The following is a 14,940-nucleotide window of genomic DNA, read 5'->3' as shown; positions in this document are numbered from 1 at the left end:
AGATTATTGCTGTTTTCTGTGTACTGTATTGCTTTGATTTGTAAATGTTTTTATTAGTTGATGTTTGTTTACCATCTAGATTATGGATTTCATACGCCTGTATGTATGTGATGGAAGATATAAAGCTTATTCTGGTCAAGACCAAAGTTTTGACTTGACAGAAAAATCATGGCATATCTACCCTTGAGTTCATTATTCAATAAAATACATCGAATTTACTGGTTATACTGGGTGTACCTGTATGGATATTTGATAGGGAACATTGGGATCAATATTAAAGAAAATTTAAGGGAATTATGACATGTGAGATTTGGCTTATTAATTATTTTTTTAATAACCTGGCATACTTTAGTATCTCAGGTCTGATGTAGATTTCCCTCATCAGGTTTTCTGTTGTTTGTTTTTTTTTTTTTTCCCCTGGGGATTTATTTCTTCTTCAGTTTAAAATAGTTACACTTTAGAATTAAAGTATCTAAATCTTGAAAGTTCTCTCTCTTTATGATAATAATTAATTTCATAGTATTTTGATGTGCTTTTTGTGCTTCCATGTTACCTTTATTCCAGACTTGAGTAACACTAATGAAATTCAGTATCAATAATATGGCCATGCCCATGACTTCAGAGTTCAGTAAACAGAAGTAGGGAACTGCTTTGTTTTATGCTTTCCTACAGGAAGCCCATGACAATGCCAGAATTCCCATTTGTGCACCTTGCAGCCTCTTTTTTTTTTTTTTTCCTCTTTTTTTTTTTTTTTGGTCAAATTGCATTGATCAGGCACACAGCAGTAGCTGCTGCAAGGAGAAAAACTCAGTTTAATGTTTTTAATATTGAGTTACAGCTTAGTCACATACAGTGAGCTCATTGCTGACCTGCATTCTACTTTTTCTCATCTAAACACTTTTTATTCTTTTCTATAGTTGCTCTTATTAGTTCAAACTGTTCCTACAACTGAAAGCAAGTTACAGTGGTTTGAGTTGTTTTTCAATACTACTTACTGGACAATTTCATGCACAATTAAGAGTACTTATTTATTTTCACTCTGTTGCTAGTGAGAGGCACATTTCCTGAAGTTCTTTATTCCAGCTGAATTTTATTCTGAGCCAAAATATTTTCATTCTCTTGGTTTCTTGTGTTTTTAAACTATATCCAGTGTGATTTAAGGGAGCATTTCCAGGATGCTACACTGGGTGGCAGTGCTCTGCTTTGAAGGTTTTTGTTTAAACCCTGTTGCACGTTGACTCCTCTGGCATTACCTGTTCTTGGGGCACTGCTCACACACGAAGTTCCAGCATTCCATACAATCCAGGATTTGGTAGCATCACCATCAGGATTTGCCATTAAAATCCTGATTTAATTTAAAGTCTGGAATCATGGCAGTGTTGATGCCATCCAAAACTTTTAGAAGTTATTTATTTAAGCCATGTGAGCTCTTTGTCCAGCTGTGTATGTGGGGATACTTGGCCTTTAGGTGCTCCTGTCAAACAGGCCCTTCCTGACTGCACCTTACCTTGCAGAGAAGGCCCTTGGTGCTCAGAGATAGACCCTCCCAGGTCATGTCCTGAAGCAGGAAGCCAGGAACCAGCTCTTCCTTGTTTGAGAGTGATGTGAAGTGGATCTCTTCGTCATGAGTCTGAAAGGTAAATTTGTTCTTACCTGTAAATGATGGTTCTGCTAGTTCACACTATGCCAATCCAGACTGCAGTCACCTTCCAGCCAGCAGATAAATAAGACTTAACACTTCTCTAGTGCTTTCTGAGTTTTTAAAAGCACTCTTCAAACATTGATTGATTAAACAGATGAGACAGAGGAGAGATGAAGAAAGATGGCTGTCACAGCCCTGGTTTATCCAGGTCTTTCTGCCTTAACAATATCCCTAATGAGTGAAGGAGACCAAGATGGTGCAGTGTAGGTGGTGTGCTGTAAACCATCCCTCAGGACAGTACCATTGTCTGGCATTTCAGCAGTGATGCTGCACAGGATGGCTTCCTTCTTGAAGGGGTGAGCCATATGGATTGGTGTAGGAGAACTAGCAGAACCAATGTTTTCACAGACAAGGACAAATTTAACTTTCTGCTATTTCCCTCTATACCAATCCACATTCTAGAAATGAAATTTCCATTGTAGGTTGATGTCAGAAGAAGTGTTTTGATATACTTTTCTCTCTGAATCAACTGAATAGATGAGCAGGCAGTAAAACATATTTCAGTTGAGTGCAGCTGGATTATGAAATTATTCAGCACTGCTATTTTTGATTGTTTGGCCTCATCTGTATCTCTGTACAAGGCAACAAGATTTGCTAAAATAAGCAGATCGAAAAGTTTATTTCCCCAGTTCAATTCAAAAACCTACACATGTCAATTTAGAGAGGGTAGTGAATATGGGATGGGACTTAAGTTGTATCTGCATATTTTGTGTGTGAAAATAAGCCATCATCTTTTCAGTTGGATTTTTCTCTGGCTGCCAGTTGGCAGAAGAGAGCTCTGTGGTCTAGACTGGTGTAGATGGGTATAGCAGAACATGAAGAGACCAGGCTTCAAGAATAAAAGCTGGCATACCTACATTTCCTTTAGGAGTTAAAACTGGTTTTAAGTTTTGTATAGTCTCAAATACTTCAACTAGTGAAGGGTTTCCCTTTTTAAAATAAGTTCAGCTTTTAGTGCTGCTAGTGGCAATTGCTGATTGCCAGCAAAATTCCAATATTGTCATTTCCAATCATTCAAGATTTATCCAGATTTCTTCACTTGTAGCTCTCAGCAAAAATTCTGTGCAGTTGGAGGCTATTCCCACTGAGTGGTTCAGTTCTCTGGGTTTGCAAAGAGCTTTGTAAATGAGACATGGTGCAGAGCCAGAGATCCCTCCTTCAGTTCTCCCTGTGATAGCTGGGTAATCTCTGAACTGATAAGAATTTATTTTTCTCAAATTTATGTGACTGTTTTTCAAAAAACCCAAAATACAAATCTCTCTCTTCTGGGTAGTCTCAAGTTTAGTGCAGACTGAGTAATTTTCTAGCTTGTTACCAATATAACTTCATTTGAGTTACTGTTAAAAATTTAGGTTCTTCAGCACTGTGCATTTCTGGTATCTACAATACCATCTTGGACTGACATTTCATGATGCTCTGTTCCACAAAATGTTCTTCTGAAGATAGCAAACTTAATGTAATTTCTATCACCATCTTCTGCAAACCCTTACGAGTTCATCAGGCATGTATTCCTTCTTGTTCCTAACATATTCCTCATACAGGGCAGTGTGAGGGATCTTGCTGTGCCTTTCCTTCTGGTGTTCATTAAAAAGGTGCCACTCAGAGCCTTCTGTTCTTTTTGCCTGCTCCATGGAGGGATCACTTGCAGGTGATGTGAAAGCCTGTTCCTTTGAGAGGATGCGAACCAGTGGATGATAAACCCCACCATAATAAATCATCAGAATAGATTCAAGAAATAATTTTTAGGCATTCTTCCAGCAGCATGCCTGACTTGCAGAATTTAAAGGTTTTGATGTCTGTGCTACAGGTACCATAGTTTTCTTGCAAGTAGAATTGCATAGGAATTCCACCATTCTCACTAACACCTGTAGTTTGTTCCTAATTGAAACATCATAGATAAAACTGACCTGTGAGAATGTACAATTTGTGCTTAACTGATATTCAGACTTGGAATGCTATAGGTTTTTTCAGTAAATACACAGGAATAATTGGATACAATTACAGTATTATGCATAAGCATCAAATCAAAACCAAAGTAGGTCCTCATAGAAACAGTGGTTTCTAACCATATGTTTGTTATGTGTATATTGAATATTTTATCTTTTTAAGTTGCTTGTAGAACACTGAGATAACAAAAAATGAATATTTTCACATGGTGAACTGGTGACTTTTTAACCCCAACCTTGACAGGCACCCATGGGGACTTGCTGGGGTGATATTGCAGAAGGAGTGCGAGTGGAGGTTCCAAACACTGACTGCAGCCTACCTACCAAAGTCTTCTGGATAGCTGGAATTGTAAAATTAGCAGGTAAATGTGTTTTAGTTGAAATTAAAATAATCAAAGAACTGTGTGAAGGGATCTAATAATTTAGTCAGTGATCACCTGGTGAGGGTAATGCTGGCACTGGTCAGGTTGGCAGAGCTGTGTCTGTAGGTTACATGCTGTAGTGTTGTCACTGTTCTACAGTGGCTGCAGTGATGCTTGAGAATGTCTGTCCTTGGTTTGGTTTTTTCAATATTGCCTCAGAGTGCAGTAAGAGCAGTGCAGAGCAGATAGACTGTATAAGAGCTGGCAAGAAGCCTCATTATACAAATCACTTGTCTTGGTAAAAAGTTAGAAATTCAAGGTGGCAGATCTAAGATATGAAAAAGCAGATACTGTGCATAATTAATTTTGTCCTCTTATGTACAACTCCTAAAGGTTTATAGTTCAAGAATTTTAATTAAATTGACTTACATGATAATACATGCACATTTATCAAAGTAATCTATTCTGTGCATTTATAGCATCCTGAAATGTGCCATAAAAACAACTTGCTATAAAAAAATTACATTTAGAAAACCCATGTAATGTATATGATGATTGGACAAGAAATATTAATACGTATTTTATAATCTTGTTTAATTCTTGTGGGTTTTTTTAAATGCTTTCTTTCAGGCTACAATGCTCTGCTGAGATATGAAGGCTTTGAAAATGATTCAAGTCTTGACTTCTGGTGCAACGTTTGTGGGTCTGACATCCACCCAGTTGGTTGGTGTGCAACCAGTGGGAAGCCCTTAGTTCCTCCTCGAAGTATGTAAATAGTGGCCTTACTGACTCATGTCAGAGTCTCTTTATTAGACTGAATTTGCTCATGGTGCAGATATCAAAGTATTCTTTTACCATAAGAACTCTTTCAACAGTTATGAATTAATAATTTTGACTTTTGGAAAAATAAGAGCTTGACTGATGCTGAAGTGTTTCTTGGAATAGTCCATCTGATGCGACTCAAAGCTTTTAAGATCAGGGTGGCAGCAGTTGGCTAATCAGTGATGGGAACATACACTGATTTAATTTATACTTTGTTATTAAATTCTTTACCCTGACCCATAAACCTAATTTTGGGTAGCATTCATTCTCTAAAGAGGCTTTTTGTCATTACTGTCATGTAGGTGTTTTAATAGTCATCTGGGATTTCTTCTTCACATATTCCAGACTCTAATATTGTCTCTAATGGACAAAATTAAATATCAGTGGCTTATTTTTTCCCCTTCATTTGCAACAGCTATCCAACACAAATACACAAACTGGAAAGCTTTTCTAGTGAAACGACTTACTGGTGCCAAAACACTTCCTCCTGACTTTTCTCAGAAGGTAAGGCTGATGCAGTATCAATGATGTTCTGTAAAGAGAATTGCACCACAGTGTGGAGAACTGAAATATTGTACAGTGGCACATTACCTTCTCTTGGAGTGAAGGTGATACAGTAGTTTCTTCCCTTAGATACAGTTTTCCTTGGAATCCCTTCTCCAGTTATGTCCCCACTTGTCAGTATGTATTTGGAAAACTGCTCCAGAAAAAATAGCTTTCTTTAAAAACTAGTTAGTCTATTTTAATTTTAAAATACCCCATTTAAAAAATCCACAGAAAACCCAGAAGTGCTCATGAGTTACCGATGATATGTAAGAAAAATGAAAAGTGATTTTTCTAATTCAGGAATGATTTTTATCATGCACTATTTCAAAAAACTGAACAGAATATGTTAATATAGCATGGATCTAGAAGGAATGAAGATCATACTTTTACGTCTTAGTATTTTTCACCTGCTCTGGACTGTGTTTTTTTTCTCTTAGTCATGTCTTCAGGTGTGGCAGCTGCTGTATAGTGTGCTGTAAGTTTACTTACCAATATTGTGAGATGATGTTGCATATAGTTCTTAGTAGAAATATGAGACTTGACTTGTTGTTTAACACTGTATCTAATGTTTAAAAAACAACCAAAAAGCCTTTCTGCAGTTGTTAATTTTTATTTAAAAATTGGCTCAGTTAGAAGCCAAATTAAGTTGTCAAGATCTCAGTCCTTTGGGGGAGGTGGTAATGAAAAGGGCAAATGACAGATACTGATTTTTAAACACAATCAATTTTCACAAAGCAGATTAACATCTATTTACATTCTCTTCCTTTCTTTTGGAAATACTTTTGTCAATGGCCAGCTTTAATTATGTTGAAGGTTTGTTTTCCATGCCTTATAATGAAGTATTTTAATCCTGTTTTTAAAATGCTGTATTTTGAGTGGATGACAAAACAAGAACAAAAAGTCTTGAGATTTTTCTTGTTAAAATTGTTTCTCAAGGTAACTTCACCCATTGTTAACAACTGAACAAACTTTCATTACGTCAGTGGAAAATTCCTTGAACTTGTGAGGGAATTGTATCTCATCTTAAGGGATGACCTTGAAACAATTGAAGTACTGTAGGATCTATTCTTAGTTTTCTGAAACATTTTGTTACAATGAAATAGAAGAGAAATAATTTGTGTCATTTCTTCAGGTTGATTCAAGTACTTGAATTAAATTACAAGTGCATCAATACTGTGCTTTAACAGACAGGAGGATATAAAGCAGAGGATATTCTTACAGAATGTGTTGTGTTGCTTCAAGGTGTCTGAGAGTATGCAGTACCCTTTCAAAACTTCCATGAGGGTGGAAGTGGTGGACAAGACCCACCTCTGCCGGACAAGGGTGGCGGTGGTGGAAAGTGTCATTGGGGGCCGCCTGAGGCTGGTGTATGAAGAGAGTGAGGACAAAACTGATGACTTCTGGTGCCATATGTACAGCCCACTCATTCATCATATTGGCTGGTCTCGAAGTATAGGACACAGGTTCAAAAGACCTGGTAAGTTTGGTTTGGGTTAGAGGTGTTTTGTGGGCACTGTTGGCTGGGAGGAGTCTGGCTTAAGCAGTTCTGTTGCTTTGTACAATTAATCAAACTATTTTGAATAATGACATTTTAAAACATGTAATGTGGCCCAGGGGTTTTACCCATTATATTACACTCAGGAATTTCTGTTAAAATTATAATTAACTGTATTATACACCAGTGGAAAAGCCACAGTAACCTTGAGGTTGATTTGTAGTATGTTGATACTTAGAAGATTCAATGATAAACAAAGGTCAACAAAATGTTGGCAGAAAAACCTTTAACTGCACAATTCAAGCATGGTAAACGTCACTTTTCATGCTGATATCTGGAATTACAGCCCTGCTCCACAAACTCCTAGTTTCTTCACATCTAACTCCTTTTTTTGTACAACGTGACATGGACAAGTATCCTAGTAGATACAGAATTTCTATTTACTTGCAAGTTTAAGGACTGTCTAATATTTTATATTGCAGTATTTACATGATTTAGAGGGCGTTAGGAGATGGGCAGGGAAAGTGAAGTGACAGTCTAATAGAAGGGACACAATTAAGGCCCATGCTACCTAAAATACAAAAGTAATTGTAATTTGAAATAGTTAAGGTTTCTAAACAAAAAAAAGTCTGGGTTTTTTTATTATTTCTCTGTTTCTTTGAGCCGGTATCTCTTGTCAGAAACAGAATTTCTGTAAAGCATTTCACAAGGCTTCCCTTCAGGGAAAGGCCTTCAGTTTTCCTAATGATTCAACTTTCACTGAAACCATTTATAAACAGATAGATATAGATAGATATATTTCAAGTGATTGTGTAATTATATAAAAATATATAGAGAAATGTAATTTTCTGTCATAGCATAGTGCAAAATAGTTTACCTGCCAATTTCTTGCAAAAGCTTTTATATAATACTTTCATCAATTTTGCAACATAATCAAACGGTCTTGTAAATACTGGATATTGGGTTTTTTTCCAAAAATTATGTTTGTGTTATAGAGGTAGCTCAGATTGAAGTCAGCAAGGAAAATGGATGGATTATGTCCTCCTGATTTTTGTGGGAGTGTTGCTAGAAACTGTGGGCCTTCCACACCACTGATTGTATGGTACTGGTTAATATATTCAGAAAAACATATTGTTTGCTCTGTGAACAGAACTTCTGAACAATATTATGATACTATTATTATTCCCTGTAGATATTACAAAGAAACAGGATGGACATTTTGATGCACCCCCACACTTATTTATGAAGGTGAGTTCAGTAACTGGAACACTCTTTGCAGAGTTGATTGAGGACTTTTAGTTCCTGTTGTGTGTAAACCAGACCTGAAACTATTTACATCCTGGCCCAGTACAAGCATTTCTGCTTTTATTACCCAATCTGACCTCCTTGATATAAGCAGAGGTGGTAGAACAGGTATTTCAGTCTGTTGTTTTGGCAGTGTGGGGGTGTGTTTTGTTCCAGGCTCATTAAATTCTTTGTTTCTGCTGCTGTTCTGTGATTCTTCAGGTAAAAGAGGTTGATGCAGCTGGAGAGTGGTTTAAAGAAGGAATGAAGTTGGAAGCTATAGACCCCCTAAACCTTTCAGCAATATGTGTGGCAACTATCAGAAAGGTAAAAAAGCAAATGTGCATTTTTGGGAGGCAGAGAGGAATCCTTTTTCACTAACCTTTATTCGGGCTTGAAACAAAAAGCACGAAACCAAAACCAGTGCAGTTCATTCACACAGTGAATGGGGTATGTCTGTTAATTGTTTATATACAACTGCTATGAAAACGTGCTCATGTAAATTTGACTTTAATCTCTGGAAATTCAGCCTTACCTTTACTTAGAATGTATGTGTGAGATGAATTTGCAGGAAAATCTTCTGCTAATTATACCAGTTTTGCAACTGTTCAAAACCAAACCTCATCTTGCTGACTTGCAGAAGTCTATGAAGATATTTTAAGGCTGTCCTTCTTTCTTAGCTTGATTGAAAGGGAGCCAATCCATGTGAAATCTGCTTTAAAAGAGAAAATGTAAAAAGCAGCTTAGCTGAATTGTTTAACCTTTCCGGTGAGGAGGAGTATGGTTATGGTTTTGAGTAATGGTATACCGAATATCCTTGTAAGATGAAGAATAGACTGAGTTATAAAGCTTTAGAAATAGAGCTGATGTTCACAAGAAAAACTGGAGATCAGAAAAAGGAAATGTTGATCTCATAACTTTGCAGTTCTCAGAGGTACATGTGACAGTGGTATTCACAATCCTGGAGACAGGTATGATTTGGAGGGTTTTTTGTTATAATTGAATGTCCTTCTAAGTGCTTCCATTATTATTGAGTTACTTTCACTCTTTTGAAACATGGCATGCTTTCTTTTTAGCCTTCTCACCCAGCTGAAGGTATTTAATGTGGAATTTTGTTTCTCTTTACCAAGGTGTTAGCAGATGGCTATCTTATGATTGGGATTGATGGCTCAGAAGCAGCAGATGGGTCTGATTGGTTTTGTTACCATGCCACTTCCCCTTCTATTTTCCCTGTTGGTTTCTGTGAAATTAACATGATTGAACTAACTCCACCCAGAGGTACAGGTAGCATTCTGACACCTTTTATTGTGAATATTGCTCAGTGATATTGTATGTGCCATATGCTTTGTTTCTTAACTCAGCCTACAAAATTCAGGTCACTTTTTAGAACTTCCTTAAGTCTGAAACAAATACAACAGCTTTACTTTGAAGTGATCTGAACCAGAGGTAGCCAACTCTTCATTTAGAAAAAGTTTGATTATTGGCTGAAATAATTTGCATTTGCTGTCAGAAATTCAGGATTCCACTAAGTCAGTGGGAAGTGTAGGAATCACTAAAAAGGCTATTCCAAAAATGTAACTGGTTGAGAAGTCCTAGCCACCAAAACAATTAATGAACATTGTAAAGAATCTTAGGCTAATTCACAATACCAGTCAATTTTTGGAAGGCTATACATAAACTTGAGTTTTAGGGCTGTACACTGAATAAACCCCTCTGTGAGGAAAAGCTGTCTGTCCACAAGCACACATGCCTACAGAAGACTTTGCCTCCCTTTTCCCATTTTTTGCCTTGGTCTGGCACTTTTTAAGATGATTATAGCTGTATAACAGCAGATGACGATAATTTTCTATGGCTTTTTCCCTCCATTCTCATTCTTGCAGGCTTCTACTTGTATTTAATGAATTATTTCTCTAGGTAATAACTACAGTGTAATGCAGCATGCAGAAAGTAATTTCATATCATTTTTGTTGTACAGCAACAACTCTGTCTCCTTAGAGTGTGTGGAAAGTGTAGTTATACAGATATAGTTTTATTTTTCAGTCAGCTCATTTAGTGAATTTATTGCCTAGAAATTCATGGGCACAAGCATCCCTCAAAAATCTGAGGTGCAGAGACTCTTGCAATAGAGATACTTTTATAAGAGGAAATGCTTGTATATCAATACATACCAATCATTTTAGAAACACATACATGAAACTGATGAGACAGAATAGGAGAAGAACTTGCCTTTGGTGATGAGACTTTACCTCTTCACTCTTCAAACACTGCTTTCAGAATGTGGGTTTTGTTGTTAGCACATTTATGATAATCAGTGTTTTTCTTGTATCACGGCAACCTAATTCTTTACCTCCATGTACATTTTCCCTTTTACTGCAGTTTTTCCTAAGTCCTGTGTCATCAGTGAGAGGTGATTAGAAGTCACACGTGCAATAGTCTAATAGTCATTTGGAAGAGGAATTACCAGCAGTAAAATACAGAGTATAATGCACATTAGCATTTTTAATAGGATCAAAGTGATCAAAGCTCCTTAACTCTAATGAGGAGGGTATTCTGCTTTCCAAATTACAGGCTGGAAAATGGACAGTTTCTTAATTCTGCCTGGTCTGACAAGTCCCACGTGCACATTTCTTGTGTGTGATGAACTTGAGTACAAATATCTTGGTGTAGCAGAGGAATGTTACATTGAGAAGAAAAGCATTAATATGCAGAACTGATACAGTATTGCCCTTACTAATTAACTCTCCAGCTGCATCTGTTCATGGAGATATTCCACAGCCAGTATGAGCACTCTTATCCACATTGCATTTAGCACTGTGGAAACTTCAGTTGCTGTGAAATCACTGGGCTTTGCAAAGCTCTTTCCTCCCAAACATCTTCATCCCATGCTGAAATCAGTAGAAGATGAAGGCTTAGGCACTTTGAGGGATGGGATTGAATTTTGGGCTGTGAGTACTGAGTGTGGCAGCCCTGAGCTGCAGCCCTCTGCCCCCACAGAGGTGAGATCCAGCCCTGTGCTGTAGCTCCCATGCCATGCCCACTGCACTGCAGATTTTCAGCATGTCCATCACTGCACACTGCTGCAGAGAAACCCTCCAAGCTGTTGTTGCTTCAGCTAGAATTAAAAAATTATTAGTTTAAGCAGTTGTTGAAGTTGCCCAATGGAAAAGATATTCCTATGTTTTATGCATATTCAGTAGCAGATACATATATTTTTGAGAGATTATTTTCTTCCCTTTATAATAGCTTTTAGAAAATCCTCTTATTTTCCATATTACTGCTATTTTTACCCTTATTAAACTTTTAAAATGTCCATGTTTATCCTTACCATTCTGTTCCTGACAATTCAAGTGTTTCAATAGTGAAGCTATTTCCCCACAGGGAAGAAACTGGATGTGCTTAATTCCATTATCTGTTCTGGGTCATTTGTGTAGGGTATTTGTAGAGATCAAGAATCTGCGTGGACAAAAAACTTTAAGTTTCAATGATTAATCTTAAATGATACCTTTTATGCTACCCAGTGCTTCATTCTTCCTGTTTGTTGCAAATGGGCAATGTCCAGGTGACTGTCCCTTAGACCAAAGCTCACAGAGTGGAAGTTTCTGTTATTAATGTTTGACTTCTTTGTTGTCTTTTTAGCTGTAACACACTCCCAATGTGCAATTTTTTTGCTGTTGTTCTTACACCTGAAGTTTGCAGTTGGTGTATGAAAATGTTGTTTAAAATTCACAGGTTATGCAAAACTCCCTTTTAAGTGGTTTGACTACCTCAGGGAAACTGACTCAATAGCAGCACCAGTGAAGCTCTTCAATAAGGTAATAAAAATTGTACATGTTTGTACTGGAGTTAGTATTTTCTTTCTATTTTTGCATAGTGCATGGGATGGACCCATTTTATTAAATACAGTTTTGAAATCTGAGACTAGAGATAAGAACCATTTGAGTAAACAGAAGTTGGTATCTCTGAAATGTTAGGCAGATGCAGAGGTGCAGGAAACTTCATCAGTGATACTTAGTTTTTTTCTATATTAAGTTGATTGAAGCTCCTGTTTCAGCACTGTGCTTAAGCTATCTTAATGAACATGTTTACTGATGTTTGCCTTGTTTGCTTCCCCAGGAAGTTCCAAATCATGGGTTTCATGTTGGCATGAAACTGGAGGCTGTAGATCTGATGGAGCCCCGTCTGGTGTGTGTGGCCACAGTGACACGCATTATCCACCGGCTTCTGAGGATACACTTTGATGGGTGGGAAGATGAATATGATCAGTGGGTGGATTGTGAGTCCCCAGACCTGTATCCCGTGGGATGGTGTCAGCTGACTGGGTACCAGCTGCAGCCTCCAGCACCGCAGTGTGAGTCCTGCTTTGTCAGTAGTGGAGATGAATTTCGTGGGGGCTCATTCTCCTAACCTTTTCCAGTTAGCTCCCCAGGCATAACAAAAATAGAACAAATCCTTGCTAATGCCTGAAAGTGCTAATTCACAGTTCTAATCTCTCCCACTTTGATTTTTAAAGTACTTCTGAGGTTTTTTTACTATTTTTCAATGCCAGAAGATGCTGATTTGATGCAGGGAAAAAGCCTCTTACTTGTCAGTTCTGGAGGAGATCGCTGAGAATTTATATTGCTTTAAGACTGCCAGTGTATCTGTTTCACCTCCTGAATTTTGTAGAACTCAGCCTGTGCAGAAGCTGTATCTAATTTATTACATCACAACTTGTCCTGTCAGATCAAGTGATAAAAACTACTAACTCTATCTCAAGAGCTGTTGTTTAATGAGAGGGTAATGAGAGAGTTCACGTTAAGTAGTTTAGTGCAAGTTGGTTTTCCACAATAAATTTCTGTCTTTGTTCTGTCACTAAGGAAAAATTCTGTAACTGTGTAGCAGTTTTGATGCGTTCTGAAGTGTTTATTTTTTTAAATAATAAGCAGAAATTTTGAATTCTTCTTTTTTTGCAGCATCAAGAGATAGCCAGTCAAGTTCATCCAAACAGAAGAAAAAAGCTAAATCGCAACAGTACAAAGGACATAAGAAAAGTGGGTGACAAAGTAGTGTTTGCACCTTTCCTGTTGTTTTAAAGTTTGTGGTCTCTGCCTAAGTCCCTGTTCTATTTGGAAATGTTTGTGTCTAAACAGGTGTTATGCTTAAAGGTGCAGTATGCCATAAAAGGAGCTTTTTCATTGAGAATAACCATTTTTTATAACTTGTGATAGGGCAGATGTTGCTCATAATAATAATCTATGAATTGTAGATGGACAATGGTTAAAATATTTTTGTATTCTGACATAATTTCAGTTAAATAATATATTGGCTGTGTAGTTCTACTGCCTTGTACAAAATACTCAGGTATCAACACAGTTTTCCCTCTGCTCTCTGTAACACAGGTGGAGGAATAAGAACCAAGTTACTGGGATCAGAAAGAATGAGGTGTAGAAAATTTGAATCATCATCTAACTGGCTCCTCTTTAAGACAAAAAAGCCACTTATTTGCCAAATTTTTTGCCTTAGGCATCTGCGTAAATTAGGCTTTTATATTATTACTTTCAGAAACAAGCAGCCCTGCTGTATGTGGCTGTTCTTGTCACAGTAAAACACACTAATGACATTATTAAGAATCTGAAGTGTTCAGGTTCTTTGCACAGTAGTTGATTCCCTTGGAATCAAATTGTCAAAATATCAAATTAGTGTGATTAATTTAGACTTGTTTCCAGAGTGTTTTGTTGTTGTGTAGAACTAATGTGAGGAATTAAAGCCTTGTCTTCCTGGTAAATTTGTGAATGGATCTATTAAAGCCAATTGGAACCTTCTTCCCCAGTCATTGAGAATACAACCTTTGCTGTGTTGATCTTTGGGCATGAAAAAAGTTGGCTGGTGAGTTTCACAGATAAACCAGGTGTCTGGGAAGTTCTTAGAACCTCTTGCTAAGTGCCTCAAACATTGCACTGGTTTTTCTTTTTGCTATTGGAGGAAATAAACAGTAAAACAAACAGTAAAATCCAGATCCTTTTCAGAAACTTGCAGCAGTATTTTTTAAAATAGAATTCAGGTACTAGAAAACTCCTCATTTGAGAATATCCAGGGAATGTGAGTGCTGTTGCCTTAAGCTAGGGAAATATGGCCCTATGGTTAATTACCTTTGTGTAGGACCTGTTTTTGGATAATTCTGCACTGTCTGAGCAGATTTTGTTTATAAAGCTGTGCTAGACCATTGTACTCCTTACCTTATCCCTTTCCTAATACCTCTGCTGGTTTCTTGCTACCCCTCTTACAGTTAGTGTGACCCAAAGCTGGAAGATTAATTCCTCTTACTTAGTGCCATAGGAAGCTTTAGTCTAGCTTTAGAAAACTAGGGAAATTTCTCACTAACCTGAGGTAAATGTTGGCTGTGGAAGCAAGGAAAACTTTGTATTCTGGGCTGTTTGCTCAATACTAAGAAATCCTCTTAATCACCAGAAGATGAGAGAACAAGGTCATGAAGAGTTAGAGCTGGTTGCCTCCTACATGGGTTTTTTCTAAGTAGGTTATGGCAGTGGAAGTGCTGAGTCACAGGAAATAGCACTAAAAATGTCTTCTGAAGCTTTTCTTGTTCAGCACTTGTAAATGAAATAGAAGGTTATTTTGTAAAGGATTTCAGTCACAAAACCATATAATGCAGCAGTGATGTTTTTATGGTACCATGTAAAGTCACCACAGACGATTGATGAGAAATTCTGTGTATGTTGTAAATTAGATTAGTTTTAGCAGGGCAGGATTATTTCCACACATTTTTCTCAAGTGTTCACAACACAG

The 14,940-nt window shown here is 37.2% G+C and overlaps 1 protein-coding gene across 7 annotated transcripts in view; it reads left to right on the top strand.

Moving 5' to 3' along the window:
• Positions 1–14,940, top strand: part of MBTD1 (mbt domain containing 1) — a 35,443-nt gene that overhangs the window by 11,647 nt on the left and 8,856 nt on the right. For all 7 annotated transcript variants that reach the window (XR_014226961.1, XM_082293947.1, XM_082293946.1 and 4 more), the window contains 10 exons: positions 3,893–4,010; positions 4,641–4,775; positions 5,248–5,336; positions 6,621–6,855; positions 8,066–8,121; positions 8,380–8,484; positions 9,288–9,435; positions 11,887–11,969; positions 12,271–12,505; positions 13,110–13,187. Coding sequence is in view for 6 of the 7 variants with exons in the window: in XM_082293947.1 (XP_082150073.1) it covers positions 3,893–4,010; positions 4,641–4,775; positions 5,248–5,336; positions 6,621–6,855; positions 8,066–8,121; positions 8,380–8,484; positions 9,288–9,435; positions 11,887–11,969; positions 12,271–12,505; positions 13,110–13,187 (1,282 nt within the window). In the remaining variant the exon portion in view is untranslated. The remainder of the gene's footprint in view (positions 1–3,892; positions 4,011–4,640; positions 4,776–5,247; positions 5,337–6,620; positions 6,856–8,065; positions 8,122–8,379; positions 8,485–9,287; positions 9,436–11,886; positions 11,970–12,270; positions 12,506–13,109; positions 13,188–14,940) is intronic.

Source organism: Coloeus monedula (genome assembly GCF_965178545.1).
Source record: "Coloeus monedula genome assembly, chromosome: 19".
Classification (NCBI taxonomy): Eukaryota; Metazoa; Chordata; class Aves; order Passeriformes; family Corvidae; genus Coloeus; species Coloeus monedula.
The sequence above is the reverse complement of the archived record's forward strand: the minus strand, read 5'-3'. Positions and strand labels throughout refer to the sequence as shown.